Below are 16,248 nucleotides of genomic sequence, written 5' to 3'. Positions count from 1 at the left end.
ACCGGACACTGAGTTTGTAGTTGGGGGGGAGAAACAGACCATTTCCACCTCCGCCGAGTCCGATGTCTAGCCCAGTAAGGCAGGGGGGAGGGGGAGAGCGTCAGAACACTCAGCAGTGTGCACACCGAGAGAGGGCAGAGCGCACGCCTGTCGGGTGCCCCGAGGCAGGGCTAAGCCCGGTGTTTGGCACACAGGATGACCCAGTGAATATGCACTAAGGCGTTTCAAAATGTGAAGGGTCACACTTTCTCCGCCTTTTGATAAAAACACATTTCCACTCCGAACAGCCTTCTGGGCTGACCCGGGAGGACGAACTCCACGGCCCGCAGGAGCATGGCTTGACGTCTGAGTGAGTAAGCGGGCTGCCCGGCGGTGTGGTTGGCATGACCCCGCCACCCGATCGCCCCTTCCCGTGTCGGAGGACCGTTGCTGAGCTGGGGCGTGGGTGCAAGGCTGCCCGTTGCTCCCTGTTTCTAAGAGGAGAAAGCCAGATGTCTAGACATTTTATGTGAAGCCTCCCAGGTTTGCAATGTAGGTGAACCTTAAGGCACCAAAGTCACAGGCGAAACGTTCCCGGGGGCGGGTCTGGCCTCAGGAGCCAGTGTGTGGTCTCTGAACCAAACAGATGAATTTAATGACGTAAAGCAAGTAGATACACATTTGACACACAGTTATCACAGGACACATATGTACCAAGGACACGTTCAGCATATACAGTCCAATCTTGGTCCTTGAACATCTTGGTTCTGGACCAAGTTATCCACGGAAAAAATGTCTCGGCTGTCTAACAAAACTCCGGGGGTCGATTCTCTGCCCAACAACACTGTCACGCTGATACCTGTGTGATCCGTCACACGTCTCTAAGGCGACGGGGGAGATTTGTGTTTGAATAAATCACCCTCGAACAGTTTTCTGGAACGGATGAAGTTCCAGGACCGAGGCCGCACTGTCTGCGCTCGATCAGAGAACTCCGACTGCATTACGGTGACACCCTGCACCTCCTGGGGAGGGTCACTCGCCGAGACGCCCACTCTTCCAAGGGACTGTGTTCCAATGGTTGGAAGTAGCCAACGCTCCCTTTCCCCAGTTAGCATCACTGGAGGACGAAGAGCCCCGAGGACGTTTCTGTTTATGGGGTGAAACCGTGCTCCGCCCGGCAGGTGCGCTCCTGTCTGGCTTCTGCCCGCTACTCCTCAGTTACGGGGCTGAGCTCACCATCCTTTCTCGGGTACCGTTTGGACCTGGGCCTCTCCAGGCCTGTCAGCAGAAAACTGCACAAGGTGTGTGAGGCGCAGCCCTGGGCTGAGAGGCCGGAGAGGTCCCGCTCGGATGTTTGTCAGGGAGGGACTCTCTCGGGGACCTGGCTGCCATTCACACGTCGGGCTACTGGGGCTCAAAGACGGGCAGGCGCCCCCGCTGTTTACTCACTGGGCTCCGGTCACGGCCGGTAGCCAGGGTCAGTGATGTGGAAGCCCATCTCTTTCCAGACTGTTCTCTCCTGGACAGCGACCCATGGGGGTGCTGGGTGGCCAGCCCTCGGGCAGTGGCCGAGTGACGGGAAGGCCCTGGGAAGGGAGGGTGCGGTCCCGTGCCGAATGGGAAATGCCGCCTCCGGCAAAGAGCTGGAGGTTAAGGGATGCTGGGATGGCAGGACACCGAGGCAGGCTTCATTGACTTCTGTTTCCTTTCCGCTTATTTAGGGGGAAGGTAGATGGCCACTTAGAACACTGGAGAAAGTGTGTGGGCAAGTCTCCTCGCCTTTCTGGGGGGGTTTCCTTCTCTTAAAAGGAAGTGCTGGGGCCAGGGGACCGCCATGCCCCCCCTCCCCTGTTCCCGCCGGGCTGGCGCTGGCTCTCACATGGCGCTTCTGGAACGGGGGCCGTTTTCCAGACAGCAGTGGGGCGGGGGCGGGGGTGGGGGGGGGCCTCTGGATGCCCAGATCCGCATACAGACGGGACATCTGGCCAAACTCAAAGGTGTGGGCAGCCCAAATGGGGTGCCCGCCATCAGCTCTCAACCTGCTCTGTGCAAGAAGGCGGCTGTTCACATTCACATCAGTTACAACGAAGCAAGCTGGGCCAATCAGCACTCGCCACACTCGAAGTGCCCCAGGGGCACACACGGGCCGTAGCTTCCGGATGTTCATGGAAAGGTGAACTTGCACACTTTCAAATAAAATCACCAGAGTTTTAAACATTGCAACTAATTCCTTTTTTTTTTTTTTTTTAACCACTGGGAAGACTAGAACAAAACAAAACAAAATCAAATCCCACATCTGCAGGTTCCATTCAACCTCTGGGCCCAGAGTTGGGATCCTCTGAGTTCTCTCTAAGTGGAAGGAGAGTGGCCTCTCCAGAGCTGGTCTGCGGTCCCAGGCGTGACCTCGGAGAGGCAGAGTCGTACCCCCTTCACCACTGCTCGAGGAGCGAGGTCCCGCTGCATGTGCTCAAACCCTGGGCACCGGAGCCGGCCGCCGGGGGGTGGAGAGAGGGCCGAGGCCCGTGCAGAAGCTCCCCTCTGATGCGGCTCTGTCCGGCAGCATTTCCCCACTGGCTTCCCAATCTTGCCCCTGAGAGAAAACCTTCTGGAATCCTTTTCTAAAGATGCAGAGCTCGTTTTCCACTTCGTTTTAGGGGGCACAAAGCAAACCAAAGGGCTGCTCCCTGGTCTAGGTTGTGAAGCCAGAATTTCAGCCCGAAACCTGGTGGACGGAGCAGGTGGCCTCTGGGACGTCCATGACCTGATCCCACCTCAGCGCCGCTCGGAGGAGAGGTGGACAAGGGGAGCGCCACCCGTTCAAGGTCCTCTGTGGGTGAAGAACCATGCGGCCATCTCTGCCGTAGCCTCTTTACCCAGAATGCAGGCAACACACTTCAATTTTGAGACTAAAGCAGCCTTCCGTTAACAGGAAAAGGAACTCCAACGGAAACCACTAGGTCCCCCCGATCCTAGTTACCCAAACTGTTAAAGGAATGCTTCTTTAAATATGGGGGGGGGGGAAAGATCTTCATTAAAAAAAAAGGTTCACATTTCCCTCAAGCTGATATTCTCAAAACCAAGCTAGCTGCTTCAAGAACATGTCTCCGGTCAAACTCCCAGTCCGGGGGACCATGAGGAGGGTGGGCGGGGGCGCCAGTGGGCCTCTCTGGGGAAGCCAGTCTCTTTCCTAGTGTTCTGGGGGCGGAATGGGCGCTCTTGGTGTTTTCTACAACGTTCCGTTTTCACCCTGATTGTCTGAACAACTCACAGTTTGCAGCACGGTGCCAAAAAATCATATTCTGAAGATGTTTTAAGACTGTTATGAAGCCTTGACAGACAAGTCTATTTCAACTCTCTGTCATGACTGGAGAGACGCTTTGATTCTGGAGTCTGCTATAAAGTAAACCATCTGCATCTCCCAGAGGAACCCAGGTGAAACATTTTGTAAATAAATGAAAATGAGTCTTGTCTGTTTGAAAACACCAATTTTCACTGAGGTTCTAATTTTGTTCACTGTTAATAAGGAAAAGAAAATCACCCTTTAGCTGGAGGAATGAAAAACCAAAGGTAATACATGTGAGGAATGTGCCGCCTCAGTAAAATATTTCATTGTTCAATATTTAAAATAACTCTGGGACAACTTTAATCTCGTTCTGTTCAGGGCCAAGACACAGCAGAACATCTGGGGGTGGGGGCGAAGTGGGCTTCCACTCAGTTCATTAATTTCACCTTGGTTTGGTTCCCTGCACTTGGACGACCTACTGTGCGCCAGGCTGTGTGAGGTCCCGGAGAGAAGGCGGTGGAAGCGGATCAACTTCGATCGTCACGAGAGGCCTAGTTGGGTGTCTGTGACTTGCCCGAGACACACAACTACCCCAAGGGGTTGATGCCACAGTGTCTACATGACGATAAAGAAGTGAACCCCAAGTCACCCAGTTTGGTAAAGCTGGACTGGCAGCCAGTCCTACAGGAAGTCTCTGATGCTCCTCCAAGCTCAACCTTGGCCTCGTACCTCCAGGTCTGGGGTAGTTTTGTGGACTTGGAGGTGATGCTGATGAAGCCCAAGTCACAGGTTTAGTGGAGCGCCCTCCGGGTCAACTCTTCAAAAAGAAAACCTATTGGTCCTGATTACTCTGGGCATTTATTACAGCCGGTAATCCCATGGATGCATGCAACTATTTCTCTGGCATGTATTTTGAAATACATTTTTTTAATTAAAAATTTTTTTAGCACAGCAGTTAGGCGTGGGGGTTCAGGGGTCAGGCAGAGCTGGAGCTGACACTGGAAGAGCAGCCCCTCTGCACCCCCCAGTGGCACTCGGGGCAAGTCCCTCAAAGTCTCTGGGCTTCGGGCTCCTCATGGGTGAAAGGAGGAGATGAACAAGATCCGCCTCGAAAGGCCCGGCCGGGGATTTATACGAAATGCTGCATCCTAACAGCATGTGCCGAGAAGACAGTGCATGCAACAAAGTGGAGGCTATGACAGCCATGATATGCATAATGACTATACCAATAATAATAATTTAATATCATTGTATTACAGCAGTCCCTCCCCTCATCCAGTTTTCCTTCTGCGGTTTTGTTACCTGTGGTCAACTGTGGTCCAAAAGTGTTAAATGGAAAATTCCAGAAATAAGCGATACAGTGAACAACTCATGGGTGTGAAACGGCATGCTGTTCTGGGCAGCCCGAGGAAACCTCACCCCGTCCCGCCCGGCCCCACCCAGGACGTGAGTGGATCACCCCCGCGTGCTGCGTCTCTGTGCCGCGTGCGCTGCCCTAACGTTAGTCTCTTAGCACAGCTGTCTGGGTTATCAGATCCACTGCAGTGTCGCAGAGCTTGGGTTCAAGTTCCCCTTATTTTACTTAATAATGTCCCCCAAAATGCAAGATTAGTGTTGCTGGCAATTCACATATGCTGAAGACACGCTGTCTTTCCTATAAGCGACAAGATAAAAATTCTCGACTTAATAAGAAAAAAAAATCGCATCCTGATATTGCTGAAATCTACGGTAAGAAGGAAACCTCTATGTGTGAAATTGTAAAGGAGGAAAAAGAAATTGGTGCTAGTTTTGCTGTCATACCTGAAGCTGCAAATGTTACAACCACAGTGAGTGGTAAGTGCTCGGTTACGATGGAGGAGACATTACATTTTTGGGTGGAGGACGCGAAGAGAAAACGTGCTCTGGCCGATGGCGACGTGTTGCCCCAGAGAGCCCTGAACCCAAAGGAAGACTCCAGCAAGGGGTCCCCTGAAATGGGGGACCATGTTCACCTAACTTTTATTACAGTCTATTGCTGTAATTGTTCTATTTCATTATTAGTTATTGTTAATCTCTTACTGTGCCTAACTTGCACATTAGGCTTGGGGCCTAGCCCCTGCGGATAAGGGAGGACTACGGCACAGAACACACTGTATTATTATTGTCAGAGCATCTAGTCCACATCCAGAGGAAGCGCGGTTGGAGCCGGGAACAGACAGCCACCGCGCTGAGCTCTGGGTGTCCTGAGCTGGACCCACAGAGTCTTCGAATGACCCTGCACCCAGGGCCCACACCCCTCAGCCATGGGTGCCAGGGCTGGTGTCCGTTTCTTTTCACCACCTCTGATACGAGCAAAGAACCCTCTCCTCCGTTCTGTGTTTGCAAGGGGGGTTCCGGGTCAGGCCAAATCACACCGGCCCGAATGTTGGCGAATTAGAACTACCCTAAAAGCCTGATTAATTCCCGCCTCTGCTTTGACTCCTGGATCTCCTCTGAACGTGGGCTGAGAGGGAGCTCGGTGTGCAGGGGTCTGGGGAACAGGAAACTGGGTGGGTGGGCATTCCCTCCTATTTCTCATTATTTGCATGAACCCAGTTCCAATGGCTTTACAATCAAAGGGAATATGCAGGCCAGTTCAACTCTTGAGAGGAGCTGTCCGGAAGACAGGGCATGGGAGGTTTCTGCTCGCTCAGGTGGGGAGTCCCGGGCCCCACGTCACTGAGCTCTGTTGTACGTGCCCGTTCGGCAACACTGGTGAGCTCCGGCCCAGAGGGGCTGCTCCGGCGGGCACCAGCCTGCTCACTTAGCGCTCCCCTGTCCCCCCCGGCCTCTGGCACTATGCTAGCGCCCAGAGCGTCCTTGCTTCGGTGGATCACGGCAGGGCCTGCCTGGGTGCAGGTCACTCCCACGAGCGGAGGCCGCCGGGAGAGTGACCTCATGTGGGGGGAGCTGTGTGCACTGCGGCCACCACTGACTGCGGTGCAGAAAGCAACGTGGCGCAGGGCTGCCAACGCTTCTGGTTTGCTACAAGTCCAGAGCTGCATTTTCATGAAAAACATCATAAGTTTTAAATATGAAATACTAATTTCAATTTGTGGAAAACATTTTACAGGATTAAGGGAAGCTCGTCTGTGGATGCTATTTAGCCCCTGGTCTGGTTCACAGCCTCTGGTCCCGCGAGAGCTGGAGGCAGGACTGGGACTAGAGTGTGTCTCCCTCTGTCCCTAAAGAACGTGGAACGCTTGGTGGTGGGTGGGGAAAGGACCACTGCAGTGTGATGAGGGGTTTCTCCTGAGGGACCTGACGGCATGGGGGTGCCCAGTGTGGGCAAAGAGCATGGGATCTGGGCCTGGGGGGGCCGGGTCTAGTCTCCTTGCTGTCACCAACATCCTGTTGCCCTTGGCCTCTCCTAGTCGGGGTTGGGACTAGGGTGCGGGAAGTGGGGCTCCCAAGGCACAAAATGTCAGGAGGTGCGGGCCCCACTCTAGCCCTGGCCCTGCCCTTGGCCTCTATTCCTTATCCCAATCACAGGAGGTCACACTGCGGACACTGAGGTCCTTCCAGGTCCAGGCTATACCAATGTCACTTAATTTCCGAAGCTGGCAAGTGACATGAATGGGAGCGAGGCCTTCCCAACAGCGCTCACTGGTTCTCTGCGGGCGGTTCGGCCGGTACCAGTGATCTGCCCGAGGCCGACCACTCGCTGGGAGGTGAGACGCTTCCCGGGTGCCTCCCTGACCTCTCGGGGTTGGCGTCTTGGCGCCGCATCTACGGGGCTTCTGCTGGCTGTATGTAGTCAGGAGAAAATGTCTGCAAACCTTTTTTCTTCTCCTACAGCACTACTGAAAAAATGAACTACCTCATTAATTAGATGTTCTCATTTTCGTTCTCATACTCTTACTGGCTTCTCCTCCACTAAACGTTTTTCTGACCGGGGATGGCACGCGGGGCAGGGAGGAGCCCGGTATCATCGGTGAATTGTCTGCCCACCAGCACTCCAGCTGGCGGGGACCAGGAACGCCGGGCCCGGAGCACCACCACCGCCACCACCAGCACCACGGACTCCTGACCGGACGGGGCTGGGGACGCGGCCCTGGCACACTCCACCGCGGACGAGCGCGCCGCACTTGGACAAACCTCGGGTGTGAACCGCCACGGCCGTGGGACCCGTGGGAGCGAAAGGGCGATGATCTGGGTAACAGGAGGGCGTGTGACCCACAGTAGACGAGGTCCTTCAGTTAAGAAACCGGAGCGCCACACCGGAAGTTCGGCCTGTATTTTGGGCAGGGCTGCACAGTGGAACCCCCACCTCGCTGAGTGCCAGAGTCAACTGGTGACATTCAGAAATGAGAATGAATCACCTCCGGGACTAGAGTGTGAGTCAGTGACAAAGAGGGATTGCTTTCTGTCCCTTGTGAGTTTGATTGATGTCCAACTCCGTGGGGACCCCTAAATGGGTGAAGGGAAGGACAAAGCCCCGGGCTTGTGGGAGGTGCTGACGTCCTCCGTGGCGGGACCCGGAGTCACTGGTAGCCTGCCTAGGCCAGCTCTCGGGGCCAGTTCACGCCGCCCCGGGGTGTGCGGCGGCCAGGCTTCCGGGGAGCCGCCTGCGCGAGAGCCTTGGCGGCACGGCTCGGGAGGGCGGCCTGGAAGGGCGGGTGATCACGCGGGCTCTGCTGCCTGCTCGTCAAGCAGTTACTCGGCTGATATGACGTGGGTTACTCCTCTGTACAACCAGGGCGACGAGAAGAGCAGTTTCACGGCCAGATTGTGGGGGCGCAAAGGGATCGCATAGGTAAAAGCACTGGCTACAGGGTCGGGACAGGCTGCTGCCCAGATGCTAGTTATTTCCACTGCATTGGGATTCCTCCCCGGGGCGGCCGGGGGGCCTCGGGAGATTCGCCTTACTCTGCTTTTCTCGTTCACCCATCCCTGGCTGCGGGAGAAGAGAAAGCGGAGACTCCCTCCTTCGTCTACCACCCGAGGTGCAGGATGCGCCTCACGGGGCACAGGCCAGAAACGGGGTCGATGGGGGGCAGATTCCAGTCTTTTCCAACCATTTCCTGTCTCCTCTCCCCCACTGCCAGCGAGCGGTTCCTACTAACTCACCTCCCAAGTTCTCCTTCAACGGAGCCAGCAAAACTGACCTCAGTCGTGATGGAAAGAGGTTTAAAGGTGTTTCCACCCACAGAAAAGATGAAATCACAGGGCGATCCCACGTGAAACATTTCCACCACCACGGCTGGCCCTTGAACAGCGTGGGTTTGAACTGCGCAGGTCCAGTTACATACTAAATGCCTGGACTGTTTTCTTCCCAAGGTCGGGAGTCCGCGGTTGCGAAGGGCCAACTCTATACCCTTGACCTACACGATGTTATACCGGGGACTCGAGCATCTGAGGATTGGGGTACCTGTGGGGGTCCCTGGAACCAATCCCCTGTGGATGCTGACGGACAATTGAAGTCTTGGGGGAGTCAAATGTTACACGCAGATTTCTGACTGTGCGGGGGCAGCACCCCAACACCCGCGTTGTTCAAGGGCCCACAAGTGTTCCTTAAGTCAATTTTGAGAGAGTTGCCGTGAGGTCATCATGAGTCCTTCCTGACTCTGTCCTTCATGCTGCATAACATCAGAGAGAAGAGATCCCCGAAATACTGTGTTTTATCTCCTTAACTTGCAGCCTTTGAAAGCTTCAGATGCTTAAAGATGACCTTTCTAGGGAAAGGGCGTTGAACTCCTCTCTCTCCCTCGGAAGCTCTCTGAAGAATTTGTTAAGTTAACATACGATGCCCTCACTTAGTTCCTATTTATTTTATTGTCAAGATTTTTTACGGAGCCTACGTTGTGGTTACAGAGAAGTATTATAAAATGTCGATGTGCAGATGAGATTTGCAAGGTCTGAGGTGGGAGGGGAGCTTCTTTAAATGGAGACGTCAGTTCTGGCCGATTTCAGAATGGCTCACCATTAAGATGGATGGTTCCAGAGCTCTGTGCCTCTGCTGGAAATTAAGAACCCATGGAATAACTGATTATGATTAATTTTAAGTACTTAGCCATGTGAGGCCAAACGAGCGTGCCTCTGAAACAAAGCTATTGATCTGGCTTTGTTTGGAAGCGAGAAGATAAACTAATCAGATCCTGGAGGCTCTCTGCGATGATGGAGAGCGGAAACTCTTTTTTTCCATCACAGATTTGTGGGTCTCAAGTTTGAGAGGCCGAGGGCACCTGGAGACCAACTTCTCTGAGGAGTCCGGTGCTGCCCAGGACAGGGCTTTAACGGGGGTGGGGGCGCGGGTGAGAGACCCTGGGGGAAGTGGGACAGACCCCATGTGGAGAGCCGCTCTTACGAAATACATAAGGCACTGCTTCTAGATGTTAAGGAAACAGACTCTGAGAGGTTGAGTAGTTTGGGCAAAGTCCCACGGCACCCGGGATCCCACACCCCGGTGCGTCTGACTGCAAAGCCCTTCCCTGTCCCCGGACAGCCTTCCTGGGGAGGCAAGACACCGCCAGGCCTAGGGGAGAGAGCTAAGGTGCAGGCTGTCGGGTCCTCCCAGCGGCTCTGTGGCAGCTGGTGACTTCCCTTTCCTGGTTTCTTCCCAAGGAATTCTCTCACCCTTCCCGAGAAGAGGGTGGTAATCTCCTCGCAGCCCTTCCCACAAAGGCCTTTTCTGCAGGCTGGGAAAATCGTGCCTGCCCCTCTCAGCTCCAGCCTCTTGACTAGGGAAGTGCTAGGTCAGTAAATCGGGGCTGGCGTCCCCTCCCCAGCCAACGTGCGTTTGTTGCCGGTTCCAGGGTCGGAGTTTGGGTGGGGAGAGACCATCCATCTTAGGAATGACAGCCTAACCTCCCCGGCTGTGGGTCCGGCCTTTGCTGTGCCGGGAATCCTCGGCCTTCATCAGATTTCCGGCAGCTTGCAGCATCAGCATCCCCGTTCGCGTCCCGTGATTCCTCTCGGAATCACCTTTCTCTCGTGCAACGTGGGGAGGACCTCTCCAGCCCAGGGCTGCTACTGTCTGCGGGGGGCCTGGGGGGAAGGAAGGTGAAAGGAAGCCCTTCCACTCCTTCTCTGATGTGCAAAGGGACACTCATTTATTTGTTTGACATTCGCTCATTCTCCTGGAAGTCGGAGACGTGCGACCTGGTGACTCTGTGGGTTTTTTATGTTCAGGGGGGCGCTCCACAAATCCCACACCTGTCACTCACTGGATGGAACTGTACCAGCAGAATCACTTTCAGAGCCAAGCAATTACAGCCCTGGGAAAGGAGGAGTTACCCCCAAGACAGGGCAGCCAACCCCTTCGTTTTCCAAACGAGAAAACTTCAGCTCCCAGCGCGGAAGGGACTTGCCCAAGGTCACGCAGCTAATTAGGAGCTGAGTCAGGACTGAACCCGGCATCTCCTGGCGCAAGGGCTGCCCCGCTGACTGCCCTCCTCTCCAGCTTCCCTACCCCGTCGGGGGCAGCTAGAAGTGTGGCTTGGGGTGAGACCAATCCAAATGTTTTCTTACACAATTCAACTTTAGTTTGAAGGACCCCAAGATGACTCCTGGCTGACTTCCCCCCTGGAAGTCGGGTGTCCTTAGCTAGACCCGTTCGAAAACCCCGCGCATGGAGAAGCAGCCCCCGGAGGGGGTGTACCGAGTGGGATCCTGGGGAGGGGTCCACTTCCCTTCATCCTGCCCCACCCCCAGCGCTTGGAGGTTACTGCTTAAAGTTGGGATTGAAGCCTGAGGTGTGAGCCAGGAGCGACGCAGTGGCCGGGCTTCACCTGGCTGTCTGGCACCCCCCAGGCCGGTGCCAAGGTCCCTTTCTGACTCTGGGTGATTCCCCACTGACCCCTGGGGCTGCTACCCTCTCTGGTCTCCCAGACCGGAACCCTGCCTCCTGCACGCCCACAGGCAGACAGACGCCCCTGAATGCGCAGGCAGGTGCTGGGGGGCTACTCCGGTCCCTCCGTTTTGCCCAGCAACAAACGCTGTGGGAGCGCCGGCGGTAGGGGGGGAGAGAGGGCTCAACTGAGACTTAATTAGCAGAAGCCCCAGTTCGCGGGAGGTGAGAAACCACACTTTGCTGCCTGCAAACACTTTGGCCAAGGTGAGTGCGCCGGAGGCGCCCCCCGGTCCCCAGTTTCCACAGCACTGCCGCAGCAGACCCAGAAACGCACCCGCACGGAACCCCCTGCACACGCACTCCCCCTCTCGCCGGCTCGCGCGGGCGCGCACACACGCTCGCCAGGCAGCGACCGCAAAATCAACTCACAGGATCTCCAGGTCGCGCAGCGCGCGGAAGGCTCCATCTTCAATGCAGCTGATGTGGTTGTTGTCCAGTTGCCTGTGGAAAAGCAAGGGGAGAGCGGTGAAGGCGGAGCGGGGGCAGCGCCGCGGAGCGGGCGGCCGGCCGGCCGGGCGGGCGGGCGTCCCCGGCCGCCGGAGCGCCGGTCCCTCCACCCCTCGCGGGCTCTGCTCGTCCCCGCCAGGAGCTCCCGCAGAGCCAGCCTCTCTGCCACGCGGCTCCGTCTCTGCTCTCTGACTGTCTGAGAGAACTACACAGACGAGCGCACCAACGCTGTCAGGTCTCAGTAAATATTAATTGCGCATTTTTTTTTTTTTAGGCAGAAGGGAGTAATTTCATTACATTAGGGCATCCAATCCATTACGAGCTCTTACCGTCATGTCACTGAAACAATTTCATTAAGCTAAAGGCCTGTAAATCATTGGAGGTCACTGCGCTGCCCTCCGAGACCTCCCAGCATGCTTTCTTCCCTTTCCCCCGCGCCGGGCTCCCTTTACTGGAAGTTGCAGTCTTCTGACACAGAGCTAAATCTCAAGGCTTGATCTGCCCAAGAGCGGCGAGGGTGCATGGGGAATATACCAATTCCAAATTAGACTCAACTAATCTAATTTTATAGTCTTTTTATTATTCTAAGCACCAAATGTCTGTGGTGGTTTGATGCCTCTGTGCTTTGCTAGGGGGCCCATCTGGCAGGTCATTCTACTGAAGCTTTTTCTGGCTAAATACAGATCCCCTCAAACTGCACCAACCACCATCAACGTTAAAGAAATCCATTGATGGAAGCGTTCCTGATTGGGGGTTGGGGGGGGAAGGAATATCATTATTGCCTTAAAGATGTACCACTTACATCTAAATTGGGGAGAATTAGAGGCACCTATTTCAGAACTCCGTTTTTATTTCCCTTTCCATCTTCTGAGCGTGAAAATAACATCTTTTAGGGAGATGCCTTGCCTGGTGCACAGTCTAGTTGGGGACAGAGGCATTTTAGTTGAGCGATAACAAATAGATGCTGTTATCTCCACATCAAAATACATCTGGTGTGTAAGTCGGGATGTTTACCAGGACCGCATTCCAACCTAAATGTCGTGCATTATATATGACTCATTCGATTTCTAAAAAAGATGTTACATGGAAAACGGGTATGATTTTGCATTTTGTGCGCAGAACACACAGCATGGTCTTTGGCGGGTGGGGGGCGGCTGGCCGAAAGAAGCGGCTATACCAAAAAACGTCCTCCTAGACTCTTTTTTCCTTTCCTTTGTCTCAGGAAAAAAAAAATCAGCCCCTTTCAGGTGAAGAGACCTCCTGGTGCTGGAATTTTCATTTGTAACTTGCGCTCATCTGTCCCAGGACCACTCTCTGCAAAGCAGGTGTCAGAGCGACACTGGGCAACCCTCATGGAGCGTTTCGTAGTCTGCTAACGGCAGAACTGAAATGAAAGTGCGGCTATCACTGAGAGGTGTGTGGACACAGGGTTGTGCAAAAGGACAGGAGGGAGGTGTGTGCAGTGAGAGTGATCAGTGCCTCGCACAGACGGGCTCTGCTGCGGTGTTAGGGGGCGTGGGATCGTCCCCACAGATGCTCACGGCACAAGATACTAGACATTTAGAATGGGAAAATAAACGGGAAATGGGTATCTCGGGAAGCAGAAGCACTGTGGGTTCACGAGTTCTGTGTGCAGAGTTCCCAGCGCCTGCAGATACGTCCTCGCATGCAGTCTCCGAGTTCCCCCATCTCGGATTCTCCTGCAGCCTCTCCTACCGTGTTTACTGGGTGTCCTTTCCACAGGTTTCCCGTGAGCGTGGGGCCGCCGATTCCCAGCAGAGGTCCTGGGGAGGGAGCCTGGTCCTGCTGGCCCGCTTCTAGACTTGTCATCGGTTTAAGGACCGAGGCATCAACAACCCCTGCCCCACGCCACGGCCACCAAACCTTGCCAAGCAGAAATCAGTGGAGCCGGCTTTTGGCTCCAAGAAATTGTTCCATGAACATGCTGAATTCGGCAAAAATGGCACCACCCTCTTAAGTAGAAAAGTCTCTAAATCATCGCATTGGGAAGTCCAGGGTAGTGTTTGAGGTGGGGGTTTGTGAGTCTACTTTTGTGCAGACATTTTAAAGAGGTCCCTGCCATTTAGAATATTATTTACTTGATGGATATGTGAAGAGTTTTCTATTATTTCTCTTTTCGAGAGCACTAGAAACCAAATGGGATACTCCAAATGTATAGAGTTTTACATGGAAAGAATTCAATCTGCAGGGGAGAAGAGAAACTCACAGAAAGAAGAGAACGGAAATGAAGGGGTAGGAAGAGATTATAAAAGGTGCGGGGAAAAGATAAAAAAATCCACTGCTCAGTGTCCCATCGGGGTCCTGCAGCCCAGGACGCTGCAGTGTGGGGGCTGAAGGGTCTCAGCGAGGCCCCGGCCATGGCAGGGCCAGGGCGGGGTGTCTAGTGCATCGTCAGTCACGCGATGTTTAAATATTTTCAGTGGGTGGCACGAGTTGACACCTAGTTGTTTATTTGCAACAGGAAACCTGAGCTTTAATATAAGCATCTCTGTGGGTGCATTTTATAGACCAATTTAGAACGTACAAAGTATATCCAAACGTAAAATATTTACGTGTAAGCGCGCTTTTCTGGGAGACAGTAATTTATTATAGCCAAGAGGGTCTCCCTTCCTTTTCACTGCAGACAAACAGCTCCCGGCCGCAGACGGCACCGTCATTCCCAAGATGCACCGAGCGTTAGGTGAGTCTTCAGGGCACGGGGCCTAGGAGGGTCCCGTCGGGCAGACAGAAACCCAGTTACTCCACTTCCCAGCGGGTGTATGAACTCGGGGCACTAAGCATCTGAGGATTCGTAAAAGCTCATCAGCTGCCTGCCATCAATCCTGGTATTTCCCGCAAATACAGCTAACATATTTTTCAGACTATAAGACCCCCGGCCCCCAATTTGGGAGAAAAGGGGGGTGCATCTTAGAGTCTGAATGCAGCTTTACATTTACATTGGTGAAATATTATTTATGTTATTAAATATTTTACCACATGTTTTGCTTCAAACATTGTTTTTCCTGTTTTCCTCCTCTAAAACCTAGGTGCGTCTCACGGTCTGAAGAATACGGTAGGTCCCTAAAACAAAGCAAATTCACACTTGCTTCAGACAGGTGTTCTTTTCTTTCTCAAGTGAGTACATCTCGGGCACACAGAACTGGGTCCTGCAGCTCGGGACGGGGAGGAGGAGTAAAGGCAGGGCCAGCGTTTCTGTGCGGACGCTGGGAGCGGAGCGCTGCTGAGCACACAGAACCTTCTGGAGCGGAGGCCAGGGCGTGTGACGCAGCAGTGTGTGTCTAGGGGTGACAGGGGCCGCTGCCGTGAGCTCTAAGCTCCGGGTCAAAGGTCTGCATCGTGCCCTTTCAAAGATCCTCTCCCAAACCAACCAGAACAGCCCCCAGCCACTTCACCGTTGCTCAGGGGGCCGGCTCAAGGGGACTTGGGAAATGGGCACAGGGGCCGTCTTAGGAGGCCTGACAGCACTCTCTCTCCGTTTCCCCTCGGCAATGAGAAGTGCATTCCCCACAGTTCCTGACTCCTTTCTTCTCAACGCAAAAAATAGCCCACACCAGTGCCTAGCGTGGTGCTGGGGACGGCACAGCTGGTCCCCGGTGGCTGCGGAGTGAGTCCTTCCATTAGAAGCGTGGCGGGGCTGGGTCCAAACCACATGGCAGAAAGCTCTGAGCCAGGAGCCACGTTCACGGCTGCGACCCCATGGCCCTCCGACCACAAATACACAATGACCCAGTGTTCCCCGTACGACCACGTGGGGTGCTGTCTTTCTGCCCTGACCACAGGCCGCTGCTGCGGAGCATCTGGGGAGGGCTCTCGGAATAAAGTAAGATTTCCAGGGGCTCAGGGTGAAGCTGAAGAGCAGGAAGGCCGTGGGTGGGGGGCAGGCTGGCTATTTTTTGGAGGTAACTTTTATTGTCCTCGGCTTTATACAGAATTCTCAATTTGATTTACACTCTCCTGTCTGTGAATAAGCCCAGAAGCCCCAAAACGTTCTTGCTATTAAATTAACTGCTCTAATTTCCCCGGGCAGCTCGGATTTCAGCAAACAATGTGAGTGCTAAAATGATACCGGAGTCCATTTAGAAAGGAATCCTCAGACGAGAACTAAAGGCAGACTCCCTGAGAAGAGCTTCCCGGCTACTGTATCTTTGTACTCTGAGAATATAAACAAGTCGGAAAGAAAGCCAGCGTGAGCGAGGACTCAAAATAAACTCTACAAACAGCAGGCAGGGAGAGAGCGCTTTTGTCAGAATTCCCTGTTGTCCGCGTGCGGTTAGCACCGTTCATCTCTTCCAGCCACATTTCAAGTTTCGTAACTGAGGCAGGGTACACGTATTTTGTGGCATACACAAATTTGCAGTATACCTAAATCCTTATTTTTAAGATTTTATTTATTTATTTTTAGAGAAAGGGGAAAGGAGAGGGAAAGAGAGGGAGAGAAACACTGACGTGAGAGAGAAACACTGATCAGTTGCCTTTCAAATAGGCCCTGACCGAGGGCCGAACCCTGCAACCCAGGCATGTGCCCTGACTGGGAATCGAACTGGCCACCTTTTGCTTTGCGGGATGACGCCTGACTGAGCCATACCAGTCAGGGCTATAGCTAAACTCTTAAAGAAGAGCTTTAAAAAACCTGGTTACAGTATTAAGA

General features: G+C 53.9%; 1 protein-coding gene across 2 annotated transcripts in view; it reads right to left on the bottom strand.

The window, feature by feature from the left end:
• Positions 1-16,248, bottom strand: part of SLIT3 (slit guidance ligand 3) — a 517,665-nt gene that overhangs the window by 114,369 nt on the left and 387,048 nt on the right. For both annotated transcript variants that reach the window (XM_045824010.1, XM_045824020.1), the window contains exon 6: positions 11,502-11,573. In XM_045824010.1, coding sequence (XP_045679966.1) covers positions 11,502-11,573 — 72 coding nt within the window. The remainder of the gene's footprint in view (positions 1-11,501; positions 11,574-16,248) is intronic.

This window comes from Phyllostomus hastatus, unplaced genomic scaffold, assembly GCF_019186645.2.
Source record: "Phyllostomus hastatus isolate PE091 unplaced genomic scaffold, TTU_PhHast_1.1 phas_contig_150, whole genome shotgun sequence".
NCBI lineage: Eukaryota > Metazoa > Chordata > Mammalia > Chiroptera > Phyllostomidae > Phyllostomus > Phyllostomus hastatus.
The sequence above is the reverse complement of the archived record's forward strand: the minus strand, read 5'-3'. Positions and strand labels throughout refer to the sequence as shown.